At 33.4% G+C, this 16134-nt stretch overlaps 1 protein-coding gene across 3 annotated transcripts in view; it reads left to right on the top strand.

Moving 5' to 3' along the window:
* Positions 1-841: 841 nt before the first annotated feature.
* The window catches only part of LOC124364378 (E3 ubiquitin-protein ligase CBL-B-B-like), a 250840-nt gene continuing 235547 nt past the window's right edge, over positions 842-16134 (top strand). For all 3 annotated transcript variants that reach the window (XM_046819785.1, XM_046819786.1, XM_046819787.1), the window contains exon 1: positions 842-1606. In XM_046819785.1, the coding sequence (XP_046675741.1) occupies positions 1059-1606 (548 nt within the window). In that variant the 5' untranslated portion in view covers positions 842-1058. The remainder of the gene's footprint in view (positions 1607-16134) is intronic.

The raw sequence follows: 16134 nt of genomic DNA, 5'->3' as shown, positions 1-16134 counted from the left end.
GTATTAAGTAAATAGGAAAATTATATCTGCAGCACATTCATCTATCATCTTACTAACTATACACTGTAGGATAGTAGTCTTAGATCTGAAAACTATGTCTAAAATCAGCACAAATCTTAGCTGCAAACGTTTTGTCCAATACCAGATGGACATCCGAGTGGCATATATTTGAGTGATGAAAAATACACGTGCTTTGAATCATAATTTATCACTAGACGGAATAAATGTATCTCGTAAAGGTTGATCTTTGCTAAACCTATTACCATATTGGTTGTGTCGATGTAAATTTGGAAAGTTAAGAGGTGATAGGGTAAAGACGAGGCTTGTGATTGTGGTATAGTTCAAATAATGGAACATATTTTGAGTTCTTGTCGAGGTCGATATTTTTTAGGAGAGAAGGAGGAATTCCATAAAGCCAATAGCGGAGCTCTTTGCTGACTTAGAAGATTTTATTCTTTAACTGGTATAAAACGCACGGTGTGTGGTTCCTATTTTAAAATTGACACCAGGACTCTGGTTTTGCTTTTACCTTCTAATTACTTACTTAAGCATGTTCACTCAACATATTTTGACTTAAAACTATAGAATACAAATAATTGTCTTTATTTGGTTTTCTTCAAATCATGTAGCTATTAGTATTGTTATTACGTATTAGTTTTTTCAGTTAGTTTTATTAGGTTACTATTTGTTTTAAATACTATATAAATAAATAACACTCTTTCCTACTTTATGTATTTGTATATAGTAACCAAAGACTGCGACCAGTTTTATCAAAGATTTTATCATATTATTTTCTCCAGTCAGGTTGGCTCCCCTGATACTATTTCGCAGTCGTCCGTGCTGAAATGAAATTCTTGTTTTGCTAAGTTGGGTTAGAAGTGCCGTTGTGTTTAGAGTCGTTAAGGTTTTGTTATTAAAAAGTGTTGTGAGTGGTGAAGTGTTGATGAAGTGGATGTTTATTATTATGAGCGTTAAAAAGGAAGTCGATATTACATCGATCTGTCCATAAGGATGTGATTGTTTGTCTTTTTAAATGTTTGTGAAGTGTGGAATACGCTATGGCGGCTAACAACAGAAACCGTACTGTACAACATAAAAATATTTCTTCAATTTTTTCTAAATTACACGGAGCCTTTACAGATGCTATGGCTCCTCCTAAATTGGCCACTGACAAGAAAACATTGGATAAAACATGGAAATTGATGGACAAGGTAGTCAAACTATGCCAGCATCAAAAAATGAATTTGAAAAATTCCCCTCCCTTCATCCTGGATATTCTTCCAGACACTTATCAACGTTTGCGACTTATTTATTCTAAATATGAAGACAAAATGATAGTTTTGCATAATAATGAACATTTTAATGTTTTCATCGTTAACTTGATGAGAAAGTGTAAACAAGCCAATAAACTGTTCAAAGAGGGGAAGGAAAAAATGTTTGATGAAAACTCACACTATCGAAGAAACCTCACAAAACTTAGTTTAGTTTTTAGTCATATGTTAAGTGAACTCAAAGCTATATTTCCTAATGGAACTTTTGCGGGAGACCAGTTCAGAATAACTAAGAGTGATGCAGCTGAATTTTGGAGAACTAACTTTGGAAACAGGTAATTTTTCACATTTTAATATTCTATGCTCTAGGCCTATGTTTTAATTAATCCTTTGAAGACGGGTCAATTTCTCATCGTCAGTGTTTTCCTATTTAGTACTACAAAGCCAATCTGAGAATCAATCTTGATAATTATCAGGTCATGGACCAAATCATTCAATGTTATCTAATCACGAGATAGTACTGATAATAAAATTCTGCTGGCCATCAGCACCGACTTTGTTGATATATGCTGTGCAATGCTGCATGGTGACAGAAAAAGAAAGGAATCGGGGGAATCACTGATAAGTACTTAATAGTCATATATCGAATACGATTATCAACATATCATATTCATAATAATTCACAGTGACAATCTCATAAATAATAAAGGAGCTATAACGATCAAACAAACAATTAGAACTGAAAATAGTAAAAACGTATAGATAATTACGAAATGATAACAAACATTTATAACAGAAAATACAAAAATGTTAAACTGTTTATATGATTTCTCCTGAGTAGCAATGATTAACTGTTTCAAGAAGTTGTTGAAAGCATCCTCTCTAGAAAACCATACTTATGTTCTGTACAAATATAGTTAAGAGATGATCTGCAAGCAGGTTGGCTGATATGCCACTTTTTAAACTTCGTTTCATGGTCCTCTACGAGCTTTAGATTTTCTATTATATGACAATACGTTTATTATAAGAAAAAGTGTTTAAAGTTATAGAAGTTAGTATGGTATCAATTTACAATATCGTGACCATGGAAAGGTATGTTCATTTTTTTTTCCTGAAAACTACAATTTTTCCTGAAAACAATAGTGAAAAAAAATTCGTCGGCAACGAAAATCAAAGGAGTTACGATTTTTTGAAATTCTCTGAAAACTCTGTTTTTGACAGTACCTCTGGCAACACTATCCATATTTGACAGTTTGGTATTTCTCCGCGGCTCTCTCAAATAAAAAAGGGACGCCATTTTGAACTATTTTGTTCCTCCGTGTCTATTCTTAACCTCCTAGTTCAGTAGTGGTAATGGCACACCTTTGTGTTGGATGTTCGTTATCTTACGTGGAAGCAATTCGTAAAGACGATAGTGACTAGTACGTTAATCCTGTCAACGATGCCTGCCCGCTGCGCACTGCTTGATCTTTTAGAAAAAAAATTAACTCGAGCTTGCAAAAGTCGAATCCCAGATCACGTGAGGCCCCTGCAATAACGCAATATGCCCGAAAGGCAACAATATAATACAATAATATTCTTTCCCCCAGTTTATATGCACCTGTGATAATAATTCTAGGCTATAAATGCCCAACCCATGAAAAAAAGTCCATTTTCCATGGTCACGGTATTGTAAATAAATACCGTTAGTATTTTCCAAAAATCAGTATCAATTGGTTATATCAGTAGTTATAATATCGTTTCTCAATATCGATATAGAAAACCGGGTCTGCGTATTGTACTCTATCCAAGTATCCAAGGAATCCTCTGTAAGTCTCTAAATATCAAGTTCTAGTTATGTGAATGCTCCAACCTATCTTCAGCTTGGTTGAGACATAGGGTATGGCACGTGGACAAGGAATATTCCTATTGCTCAACAATGTCAATGAAAAATTAAGTGGCTTTCCGACACTTAATTTTCATCTTTTTGAGGATATTTAGTTGTCAAACTTTAATAGGCTATTAAGGAAATTGAAGGTGATGACCCAATAATTTTCAGAATTGCCTACCAGTCTGAGCCTATATACTGCATTAGAGTTCCTTAGATTTATAAAATGTTTGGGATATAGACCTAAACTAAATTTCAAATATGCTTGCTTTATATATTTTGTGAGCACCAAAAAATCGTAGAACTGAAACGTATTGCTGCAGTAGGGGTCTACATTACTCAAGTAAATCGTTAGAAGTGGTTTTAGATCATTTTAGGAAACGTGGATAAAGTGAATTTTAGGCTGTCTAAGAGTTAAATTAAGTGTTAAAAAATGCTGTGTGGCAGCAGATTTTGACAGAATCCAAGCATTATTTAAAAAAGAGGCTGTTTGTCATGAATTTAATCGAATGTTAGTTATTTTTGTTATCTAGAATACATATTTCATATTTAAAATCCAATTTAGAAGAAGGAAAGTGTGACAAATAGGCCTATATTGCTGGAAAATAAAATTTATTAAACCTTAGTTGTGTCTTTATTTTTCGTAGAATTTTTAAGAAATAAATAATGTGCACAAATTGTTTATAGGTCTAAAGTATGAAAAATTTAAGTTTTGAAAAGTTATGATTGTTATTAATTTAATAAAAAATATAATAATAAAACTCGATCTTGTGGCTTAATGAAAGCTAGGCCTAAAAATAAGTTTACTCAGTTACACAGAAATTTTTAACAATAAATAACTAAACATTATTATAGCTCAGTCATTTAAAAAATCACAACGCTCAGTAAACCCTTTTATGATAAAAACAACTCAAACTATTTCTAAGTGTAATGTAGAGTGTATGGTGAAAAGAGTTGATTCAATATGAATGTTGAGTTCAACTCTGATGCTGTCACAGACGGACTCCTGGAATATGAAGTCCATATCTGTTTAAAGGGATCCAAGAAAATTCAACAAAATCGTGTGTACTCCAAATAAAGAGGTGTTCTCACTGTTTTATCACATGTAAAATTGAGTGCACTTTGAGTGTCAGGTGTTCAATCTGTGACAGCCACCGATCTCAGACGCTTCACTAAGACGAGTAACAGGACACAGGAAAAAGGCTGAGAAGTGGGGTCTATAAATCAGCAGGTGTTACAGTTGTGGAACCCAAATGTACACTGCTGTAAGCTAGAGTTCTTCTGTTACTATTTGACAAATATGAAAACAAACATATAAGTTGTACTGTCTTTGTCAGTAAATTAATTAAAAACAAAGATCAGTTTTACGTAGATCATATACATCCAATTTCTGCATAATGAATGTCTTAGGTACACTGATTCTGTTTCTGATATTACTGTAACTTAACAAATATTTCTATTTTTAATTGACAGATTTAACAAAATTTCACTTTTGTTTACGAACGATTCCTTCTTGAATCAAAAATGGTTATTATCAGTGAATTGCTTAGTTGTCATCATTGGAGGTTTTGACAAAATGTTAATAAACATCCAATAATTGATGTTTTTATATAGACTAGCACATCTAAAATTGAAAACCGTATAAAACAGTAGTTAAAATACGACTAATAACATATTGTTGCAAATATTCATATACCTTAGATTGTTTAAATAGATTATAATGCATTTGCAGATAAAGTGAAGGTATGCAGTATAATAAGTGGGCACTACCACCTTCGAATCATTGATATTCATGATTATATCCTATTAATGATTTGGAACAACTGATACCAAAATGTCGAACCTAATTACATTATAAATATTTCAAATTAAACTATATATCAACTATTTTATATAAAAAAGGTAAAAAATTGAGTTAAAAACTATCTAGGCTATGTGCATTTACTAAATGTAATAAACAAAACAGTGTAACATTTAGTTACTTTTTACTGTTTTGAAGGATAAAGTTGTCTGACAGCCTGTGACACAAATAACACTATAAAATTGTATTTGCGGCTATTACTAAAAATACAATACAAATAATTTTACTTTGAATGAATTTTGAACTATATTGTTATTCAATACATTAAAAAGAGATTGTAATAATTAATTTTGTTTGTGTATTCCACAGTTTAGGTATTTCTAATTAATAACTTGAATCTTGATTCGATATTGTGGTGGTGGCCGCTTACAATACTGCAGCCAAGTGTTGTTAAGTGTCAGTAATATCTGAACTTGTCACTTGAGGAGTTAATTTAGTCTGCTACAACAAACTCATCACAAATTTTGAAATCATAACTTAAATTTTAAAACAATAAAACATTCAATAGAAATCACGTTTTCTCATTTCCCTTCTATTTGAGTATTCACAGAGTTTATCTGCAAGAAGGTTGGTTCGTATGACACAACTAAGACTTTTTTGTGGCGTGAAAGTTAATTATCATTTTATTTTGATGAATATAAATTTAAGGTTACAGTTTGTTTGAAATTGTATTTACTTACAGTTGATGCAAATAATTCAGTTTATTGTTAAAATATTGGTTGAAAATATTTGTTTCAAATTATAAACTTCAATTTAAAAACTCCATATGCATATTGTTTTCCACCCTCTAATTCATGTATCAACAACAAACTAAACACTAAATCCTTGTAAATAATTGTGTTAAAGATAGAAATATATATCAAGCAGTTGCATATTAATCAAGCTATAGAAATAATGGAAGGCCAATTGCAAATGCAAATTGTACACTAAAGTGTACCTGTAAGTAATCAATTTTTCTATTTTCATAGCACGTTTGTAAACACGATCTAACTGTGATAGCGGTTTTATTTTCTAATCTAAAAATGCTCTTCCAAACCTGCCAGCTTATGACTTTTATGTTCTTTAAACTATTTTTAAAGCTTACTCTGAAACATTTTTATAAAATAAATTCTAGATAAAGATTTTTTATGTGAAAACTAAGTTATGACATGTATTACCAAAACTACAAATTCTTAATTTAAAAAACCACATATTTTAGTATCAGCCTCTTTTATGTACTGGTACAGTAACAAAACCTGCTGCAGTATGTCAGAAAGAGGTCAATCATAATACTAGTCTAGAAATGGGCAAGATTAGTTGAGGATGATGTTCTGTCCATATATTATGTTGATTATGCCTCTCATTTTGAAATATAACTTTTCCAGAACTGATCGCTTAAATATGACAGAAATTTTTCACCTCCATTCTTCAACTGAACCATCATTTTGGGGCATTTTTTCAAGTTGAAAATAATTGTATTGAGTTCACTAAGGTCAAATTAGGGGCTGTAGAGAGAGAAAAATTGTTTACAGTTAAGTTGTATGGTCTCAGTGCGTACTAGTTAAATAAGCCAACCCTGAAGCCTAAAAAAGCCTAAACAAAAAAAAATAAAAAATAAATAAGCCTAAAAAAAGCCAGTTTGCTTAAACCAGTTTTTAAGATCTTTAATATTTTTATAAATTTATTTTAGAGCTCCTGACCTGGTAAACTAGATTGCATATATATATATATATATATATATATATATATATATATATATCACCCGTCTAGTGAGAGATCCGGGTTCGAGGCCTGGCAAAACAAGTACTTTTTGTGATTCAATTAAATTATTGAAATTAAATTAGTCTATTGCCATTCATATAAATTTAATATGTGTATTGTTTTGATAAAAAAAGAGAGACCAGTCTTTTCCCCCCTTTTTTGACATTATCCTCCTCTTCTTCAAGGACCACTGGCCTGTGGTATTATAATCAGACAGAATGAGGGCGGCAGTACAATACTACAAGGTCAGAAGTTTTGATAAAAAGTGCCTTTGTGACATACAAAATTTGAACCTTCACTACCTCAGATTCAATATTACTATTAATGGTCTTACATTAATTAGATTGTATGATTTTTTGTCAGCTTAAGAGTAGTAGTCCTCAGTTTTCTATTCTACGTTCCTTTTGCTTTACTAAAATATATAACGAAATAAGGAATGCTTAAATTCTTTGTTAATGAGATGTGAGCATAACAATTGAATATTTTTCAATATAAAAAAATTAATATAAATATAAAATTTATCTGTAACATTAGGGATTTCTGTAAAACTTTACAATTTGCTGAACATAGAGTAGATGGAGCAAGTTTAAACATGTTAAGTTAGTCCATAATTAACTAACTATAAGTATGTAGTCAGTGTGGACTGTGATACCAAGAGGGTATTTGTTACTGGTAATTTCTTTAAATTTTCAAGATTTTAGGCTATATTTGTTAGACTAGTGCCCTTGAATAGATGAACCCAGTTATACTGTATATTTTAGGTATGAAACTGCTCAGATATGCTGTAAAGAAGTAATGGCCCACATTTGGACCATGTATGTATTTTTTTTTACACTGAAGATATTTATTTCTACAGCCACATTGTTGATATATTTTAAACATTAAATACGTTTTGGAAAAAGGTTTAGTACTTTTCTAATTTAGTATTTTAAATTCACAATATCAAATAGTTTTGTATTAGATTTTTATATGCAGTTATAAATATAAAAGTACCATTATTTTACTATTAAAAAATAATAAACATATATTTAATGTAATTACAATCTTAAGCATTGTTACTGGGTGCATTGGAAGTAGTAAAACCTATGTTTTAATGCTTCAGAGTAAAATTTCATAAATATTTTTGTTTTCTTTTTTTTTCATTCACTCCAGGATTCTCGTAGTAAATAATTTAATAAAATAAAATTTAGCAAATTAATAAAAATATTTTATTTTTTCTGAAACAACGTAAATTTTTAAGAAACAATTACCGTAATTATATTCACTCTATAAATTTTGTAGATTAAGTATTTTCTACAAATTTTTAAATGGCAAATATTTAAAATTGTAATTAATTGTGTTATTGGTATTTGTTTTTGTAAGAAATTATTATCGTAAATCTGTAAAAAAAACTATTAATTATACATATACAAATCTGTGTACGAATATTTGTACCAATATAGAGAACAATGGGGGTAGCATTGTAGTAGTAATAATTAATTAAAAACGAAATCGGGGTTTGCATATAAAATATTACATTACTTGAGAACATTTGATTAATGGCAAGAAGAAACAAATTCTACGAAATAGAATTAAAGAATTATATAAAAACTACTAGCTATAGTATAGTAATGAAATGAACTAACTGTAACTCAAGAATTTATAATTGTGTTATAAATTGTGAATGAGAATAATGATAAAAATATTAATCCTATTAATCCCTCATTAAAAATTTAAATTAATAACAAAACACTCCTAAATATGGTTTATACTTAGTTTTTCCTATATTGTAGGGAGTTTCCTGTTAGGGAAATTTGTTTTAAGGGTACTTTTTTGTTTTAAAGAAGTTTGTGGTTGGTAGCTATTGTTAGGACAATATCTTGGTAGGGTATTTTGTTGTTATTGTGGTGGTCTGTTACTGTGATTGATAAGTGACGAATCCAGAGGAGGGGCCATGGCCCTTCAAAATCTTTAAATATATACGATTTTTTGGAAAAAGTAAATTTACCATGCTTGTATTGTTGCCATAAAAAGTGAAATTGCTCAACTTTATGAACTAAACTGTATGAGTAAATTTCCTTCTAAAAATCTCACTGTTGTATTGAAATGCAGAATTACTTATTATCTAAAATAAATAACACTGTAATCTAAAAAGTCTCCCGAAAAAGAGCCCTAGACTATATTGTGGTCTGTTATGGAAAGACTTGTTGGGTCTTGTAGTTTGAATTTTTGGGTTTGTTGTTTTTAAAGTCTCTACTTGGGTTAGTCTATAAGGTGTTCAATAGCCTGTCTATGGACATCAATTATTTAATGGGAAATACTTTAGTAATGATAAGGACAATGCTTCTAAAGAACTTCAAACATTGGAATAATTTTAAGAGTATGTTGATGGTAGTAAACTGAATAAAAGTTGCGTTGAATTCAGGAACAGCAATAATTTATTCTAGTTGTTATGACATCTGTATGTCAGTGCCTTGGAAAGAATTGGATATAAGGAAACTGGGAGAGTCCATCACACTATTTGTAACCGCTATCGCGACCACGATAAACCTAACGGTCGATTTTAGAGCAACATCCTTTATAAATAACTTGTCACGTTGGAGGAAACTACCAAAGAAATGCCTTCTTTTCGTCAGCCTTCTTTTGGGTTAGTTGACGAAACCAAGTATAACGCAAGTGTGTAGACCTAGTCTTTAAATGTTCAGTATTTAATACATAACCTGCAACAGGTAACAGTGTTGTTTACATACATAGATTAATAAATACGAGATTCTGTACGTTTCTTGACATTGTGGTTATTTTTCCTTCCGGTTCAACATGATTTAAACTGGAAATCAAACCAGATTCGTTCCTGAAATAAACAATATTTTCCTAGCTGAGTCACAATTATTGTTATATTTTAAAAATTTAACAACATTTAGCCGTATTTTTTTAAACATTTGTTATTTTCTTATTTAAAATAATTAATTTTGTAACCAACCATTTTGTGTTGTTTAACCTTTAGTGGAGATACTCTCAATTAGATGGGAGCTCTTTGGAAAATTCAATTATCTTTTTTAGCCTTGTCATGCATCGTATTTGTGATTAATATGATATGGTGGTATAAAAATAATTGTAAATTACATGAAGTTCCTTGAACCAATTTTACTTAGTGGAGAAATACTTCTAAGTTGGTTAGATGTCCGTGGTTAAGTTTAGTATGAGATAGTGCGGTAAGTCTTTCTTTGTTCCTTCAGTATAAAAACCTAATTTGTTTTCCTTCAATTTTTGTCATTATCGGAACCCTTTAATTGTTCTTTGTTTAAAGTTTGCCATTGACGATGGAAGGTTTGAAAGGATAACAGGATTTCGGACATTTGCCATCATTATGGTTACAAAAGATATAACACAACGTTTCGAGGATTGGAATCTATCCTCTTCGTCAGGCGGGGAAGTTATGAATACGTTTAAAAATAAATAACAGAAAGAAGAAAAGAAGAGAAAGAAGAGGGTTCAAACATACCTGCAAAAAGCTGCTTGGTGTCCAGTCTAGGCGTTGTCACTGCACATGACTTCTTTTTTTCTTGTTACTTTTTTGTATGCATTAATACCTCCCCCACCTGACGAAGAGGACAGATTCCAATCCTCGAAACGTTCTGTTTATCTTTTGTGACTTTAATTGTGTTTAAACACTATATGTCATGAAGCTGTTACATTAAACATATAAAGTCCAAACTGTATATGTTTTAGAGTTTGATTTTATATGACTTTAAAAAAATCCTTTTTTATATATGGAATATTTTAATTTTTAACTAACTCAGTTTTGGCTGTCATCGACCCCCGCCCCCCGCATTAAAAGCGTCTATGAATGAGTAAGATCAGTATAAAATTAACATTTAAATGTGGAGGAGTTTAAAACTTCCCGTTGTTCATAGACAAGTAGTGAGATACTTGTTATTGTCAACCCTCCGAGAATATATTACGATTGTGACGAGAATAGCTGTGAACAATGTACTAAGAGGGAAAGTAAACTTTCACAGGCATTCCAGGTGGTTACGGTGATGGGAGTGAATTAATTACAGAGTTGTAAAGCTATCGTTACATTCGTCAGTTACACCCTGTTGTCGCTTCATGAGTGGGTTTATTGGCGTGTTGATTTATGCGGAATATTTCCGGACTGTTCTTTTGGGACCTATGATCTGATTGGATCACTGTGTGGGTGAACAAGTAGAATTGATGGCATAGCGATTATTGTAAACAGTTCGGGTAATCAATCACAGTAAGTTCTAAAATATCATCAAAATGTCACGAATTTGAATAAAAAGATCTGAATTATTTTTGTCTCATCTCAGGTGGGTGTCTTCACGCCTTTGCCTTTAAACAAAACAAAAAGATATTGCAGTGCGAGTTTAAATACACTCAGCGGTGTTATAAATGCATGAATGTTAATTTTGCCGGGAAGGACTAGAGACCGAGCACTGCACTGGATATTAGTAGGCCGTAAGTTGGTTGTTTCAAGATGACGGATGTTTTAGAAATGACAATCGTTATACTCCAAAGGTAAAAACTTGGTTGAATAAAAGCGACGTTGGAACCATATTCCCATGTGTAGGAGTAACGCAAGAAGTTCCCTGGAGGCAAATCTGTATCCAAGGCCAAGTACACCCTACGCTTCCGAGTAAAGGTTAAAAGTGCTGGGGCAGGAAGTAATGGCTGGCCGTTTATTGGCGGAATTTTTCTACCCCTGACAACATCATCGTGTTCCTCTTACCCAACTCTGCTCATATCTGGCCAGGTACGTTTTGTCCCTCTCATTCCCTTCACCTCAAAATCCTAGCAAAAGAAAAGTGCACCTTCGACCGAACTGATAAAATGTACTTTGTCTGGTCTTTCACGCCTGCCTCCATCAAAATAGCGGGATAAAATCCCCGTCTAGCTAATACAAGACTTTTGCCCAATCATAGTTAACCTCTAATACCGGCAATAGACAACCGATAGCATCTTTTAAAATAACAATATATTCGAGTTCTGTTGATGGAGATGACGTGTGTGGAATATTTGGAGGTCGGTTGCGTCAAGGGTGGACTTCCAAAGGCTTTTGACCATAACAGAAGATATATACACAGACAATATCCGCCGCAACCAGCTTCTTTGTTGCTGTCTCAGTAGCGAAAATTACATCAAACCTTTTCGATCGCCTCAAGAGTACATCCAGAGATGATCCAGAAATAGAACATTTTTTGTAGTAATATCCTCCTTCTTTGTCGTAAAACACAACCTCTGTTCCTCCCTTTCCATATCCGCTTCAAAACTTTCTCGCCACGAATCTCTTCGGGTACCCTATGCGCTCATGGTGATCTTAAGTAGTAAGAGGTCTATCACGGTCTGGAGGTAATACAGGGACATGAGGAAGGATTAGGTAAGCATGCATTTGAAGGGGAAGCAATCGCACGAAGGATTCCAATCCCCTTAGGGGTACTTCTAGATTTACTATTTGTATATTCTGTAAGAGGGTGGGCTGGTAAAAAAAACTTTATCAGCTCACCGATCCAGGCTAAACATTCACTGTCAGCATACGTTGCCACCAGTTAGGAGATACAGAGAAGCACGTGTTAATGTAAGATTGGCTGCGGAAAAACGCTGTCTTGCACAGTCTCTCCTAAATTCGAGGCCCAAAAGCACTGACTATGCATTTATTCAAACCATAATGTGGATTGTATTTTCATTATAATAAAATAGTAGACACTTATAAAATGAATTGCAAGTTTTTTTTTTAATTGGCGTGTGAACACAAATAACGTTAGCTGATCTTATTTAACCTACGCGTGTATAACTTTTTATGTGTACTAGACAAAAGAAGCCATAGTTCCCGGCATCCGTGCCGTACTGTGTTCACAGTGTAGCAATGCCCCAAAGGGAACAGAGTTAGCCTACGATAAAGGACGTCATTAGTGAGGGGCGACGCGGCATTGCCGTTTTTAGCTAAAACAATTACAAGGCTAAATTACTCTGTGGGAACCTCCACGCCGCGCGCCCGCCGTTCGCCCGCTTTCGAGCCGGAAAAAAAGTCCACTTCGTCGAGGAAATTGACGTCGCCGTCATTCATTATTCTACAGCGTTTAAACACTTCCGCCCAACTCTAAAGGGACCGGGCCGTGCGGGCGGGAAATGCACGCAGATGTTCCGTGGGAAAGTGGTGTTATTAGTGCAGCGTATTGGAAGATTTCGCAAAACCATTACGGGAGTAATGGGCCGGAAACTGTCGTCGAACGGGAAGAAAGGGTCCAATCGGAACATACGCGAATCCGATTCTGTTATTTGTTCCTCTTCGCGATGTTATTGTTCGGTAATTCCACAGTACGAATGCCAGCCGTGGTCAGTTCTGTTCGTGCTCGAACCTGTATGAAGATGAGCAGTTTCAGCTGGAAGTTTGGCTTCGTCACATTAGGGTTGATGGATATACAGTAGAACCAAAAGGTATTTGAATTCAGTTATTCTTTTGAAAAGCCACAATCATCCCAATATTTTACAATGAACCGTTCGTGAATGATTCCATCGTGGAGGAGGAAGTTGTAATTATTTGGAAAACCACAAGACCATCACATCAATTACTTATTTTGCGGAGAAGTTGTAGGTTTTAAGTACAGCTCGCGTAGGTGCAACAAATAAATCTTTGCCAACCAAGAAATCCTGATACTAAAATTCAGTGTTTAAAAATGTGTTGGTCTATACGCATATTGATGTTGTGCACTCAAATACGTACGTCAAAGACGGTTTCAACTGGTTAAGACAGTCAAGTACCATTGTGTGATCAGCGTGTGTACCGCAAGCACGCGTGTTGGTACTCCACATACTCGTGTGCTGAGGTATGTCACTCACTGGAAAGAGGGCTATTGCTCATATGTTTATTTTTTTTTGTTTTAATTTGCATCACTCCAAAGAGAATAAACACATTCTTTTTTACAAAATTATCGAACCGTTTTGTTTTTTAACAAAAGATCCACGGAAAGTTTCGTTGTTTGGTTAAAAAACACTTCTATCTATATAATAAAAATGAATGTTTGTGTGTTTGTCCTTTATGGAATCGTGAACTATTGGACCGATCATGATGAAAATTTGTACGTATATGTATTTTTCCACGGAGAAGGTTTATAAGCTATGCCCATCCCTTTCCCGATTCAGGATTTCCGCCCCACTGGTTACAGAAATACCCATAAGAAATGCATTGCAGCAAACATATGTTAACGTCTTTTCAAATTTTTAATCAGCTGTTCTTTGTAAACATATATTACACTTATAGTTTTAAAGCATAGAGTAAGCTTAAGAGAAACGACAAATTTTTGTTTAAACTGTTTTTGCAATCACTGTTAAACATAGACTTTTACTATCCAGATAATACAATTCAAATTTGACGTAAAAATTCACCTTTAACTGCAATATTTTATTTAATATAAACCATGCTCATGCTTGATCAGAAGAGTAATGCAGATATCATAATTACTATCTTACGTTGGCTACAAATATAAAGAATGTTATAAAATCAACCTTAGTTGTTTTTTTTTGACAGAAGTATGGTTCTCAAAACTCCGTGTGTACATATTCTCTCGATCGAGACAACAAAGCAAGCTCAATCGTGGCATCGGAGATATAACTAATTTAATCTAAAAATTTATTATAGTAAAAAAAAAAAAATTACTAAGTAATATAAGGACTTCGGTTCTTAAGATTTGCGTGCGAAGCCGTGGGTAACAGCTAGATAGAGGCAGGAATATGGTACATACCTTCATAATACGCCCAAGAGGCTCACGATGGAACGACTATCAATTATCTCAGCAATGTTTAGAATGTGATAGAAAAAGAATAAGTGAATATAGTGTACTGTTTTCAACGGGAAATTGCGTGCGAAGCCGCGGGCAACTTTTGCAAAAAATTATTGAAATGCGCAGCAAAGCGCGCCGGGCCCGCTAGTATTATATAAAATAAACCTTTTTTCTAATTTTTTAAAATCCTTTTTTACCCGTAGCATTTATTTGAAGCATTGAGTTGAATCTGCATGTGAGCTCCCCGTTTTGAAGCGTATGAAGATTCCTATAAGCAAACTATATTGATTATAAACCATTAGGATTAACAAATAATCTTATTTTTGTAAAATTCATTAGCATCTAGGCACTAAAATGTAAGTTTCTATTATTGTGGAACACATCGATTTGAGATGAGCTCCTATTTGTAATGCAGCGGTAAACTTGTTCACCATGTTGAGAGCGGAGCCTCAGTTGCGCGGCAAGCGGCCGACTAGCGTGCCCTCTTAAAACTACAAACAATAGTGACCAGGCTGTTCGGTGATTGGTTGAGTGCATTTAGTTTGTTAATAAGGTGAAGTGGTCCGTGGAGGAAACCAGGCTCCTCATTGAAGCTTTCATGAACCAGCACTAACTGTGAGGTCTCGCTCATCCTGAATACTGCAAGGTACGAAGTAAAGTGAAGCTTGATGGAAATTAGTGAAAAGCGATAAGCCACAAAAGAAGAAGAGGGATGGCCTCACATCAACGGTCATTGCTGATTCTGCGTTTTGATAGCAATTTTGGGGACAAAATTGTACTCTTTTCAAAATGTAAGTAAGCAAATACAGTGGTGGGGGCAAATATATAGGAATGTTTATCTTCAGTTTCTTTTAATAGCTTAAAAGGATCAGCAGCAGTGTCAGTTACAAAACTTAGCTTAATGCTGAACTTTTATGAAAATGTTTATTCTTTTCGTTAGTTACTTCAAAAAAAAAAAAAAAAAAAAAAAAAAAAAAAAAAAAACAGGTGTAACAGGCTTCGCTAATGTTGCATGCTCAAATGTTTAGTCTATAGCTAGTTTCATTCTCGATATATCCTGTGGTCATACAGATAGACATACATCTTAAAAAAAAAACAAATTTTTACATTCAGCCCCCCGCCGGGCAGGAAAAAAGGAAATTGTGTTAGCCTACTAAGTGATTCAGTGACGCTCGCCGAATTCCATCTTTAGACACAGATCATCAAAGAACGTATTCTTGACTATGTTAAAATGAAGTTTCATGCAAAAATTTAAAGCCTGCGGGTAATCTTTATTGAGATATGTAGGCCGATGAATATTCACATTTTTAAATCGAGTTAGTTTCCATAGCAGTGTTTAAATAATAAAAGTTCTGGTGAAGTAGGAAGGGTACTACAACGCAAGAGTGTTCTGAAGATAGATCTTGTCAAATGTTTAACATTGACTCTTACTCTATTGTGTGTGTGTGTGTATACATATATTTTATTAATTTATTTATTTACTGCTTGAATAATCTGCATGTGTTAATATGTCACATATTAAAATAGCTTAATACATATTTGCTTTGCTCAGCCGAATTCCTTGCAGTGACATGCACCGTCATCGAATTCAGTGTCGCTAATATGCTAAATTTGAAA

Source organism: Homalodisca vitripennis, chromosome 6, assembly GCF_021130785.1.
Source record: "Homalodisca vitripennis isolate AUS2020 chromosome 6, UT_GWSS_2.1, whole genome shotgun sequence".
Classification (NCBI taxonomy): Eukaryota; Metazoa; Arthropoda; class Insecta; order Hemiptera; family Cicadellidae; genus Homalodisca; species Homalodisca vitripennis.
This window is presented reverse-complemented; position numbering and strand designations above follow the sequence as displayed.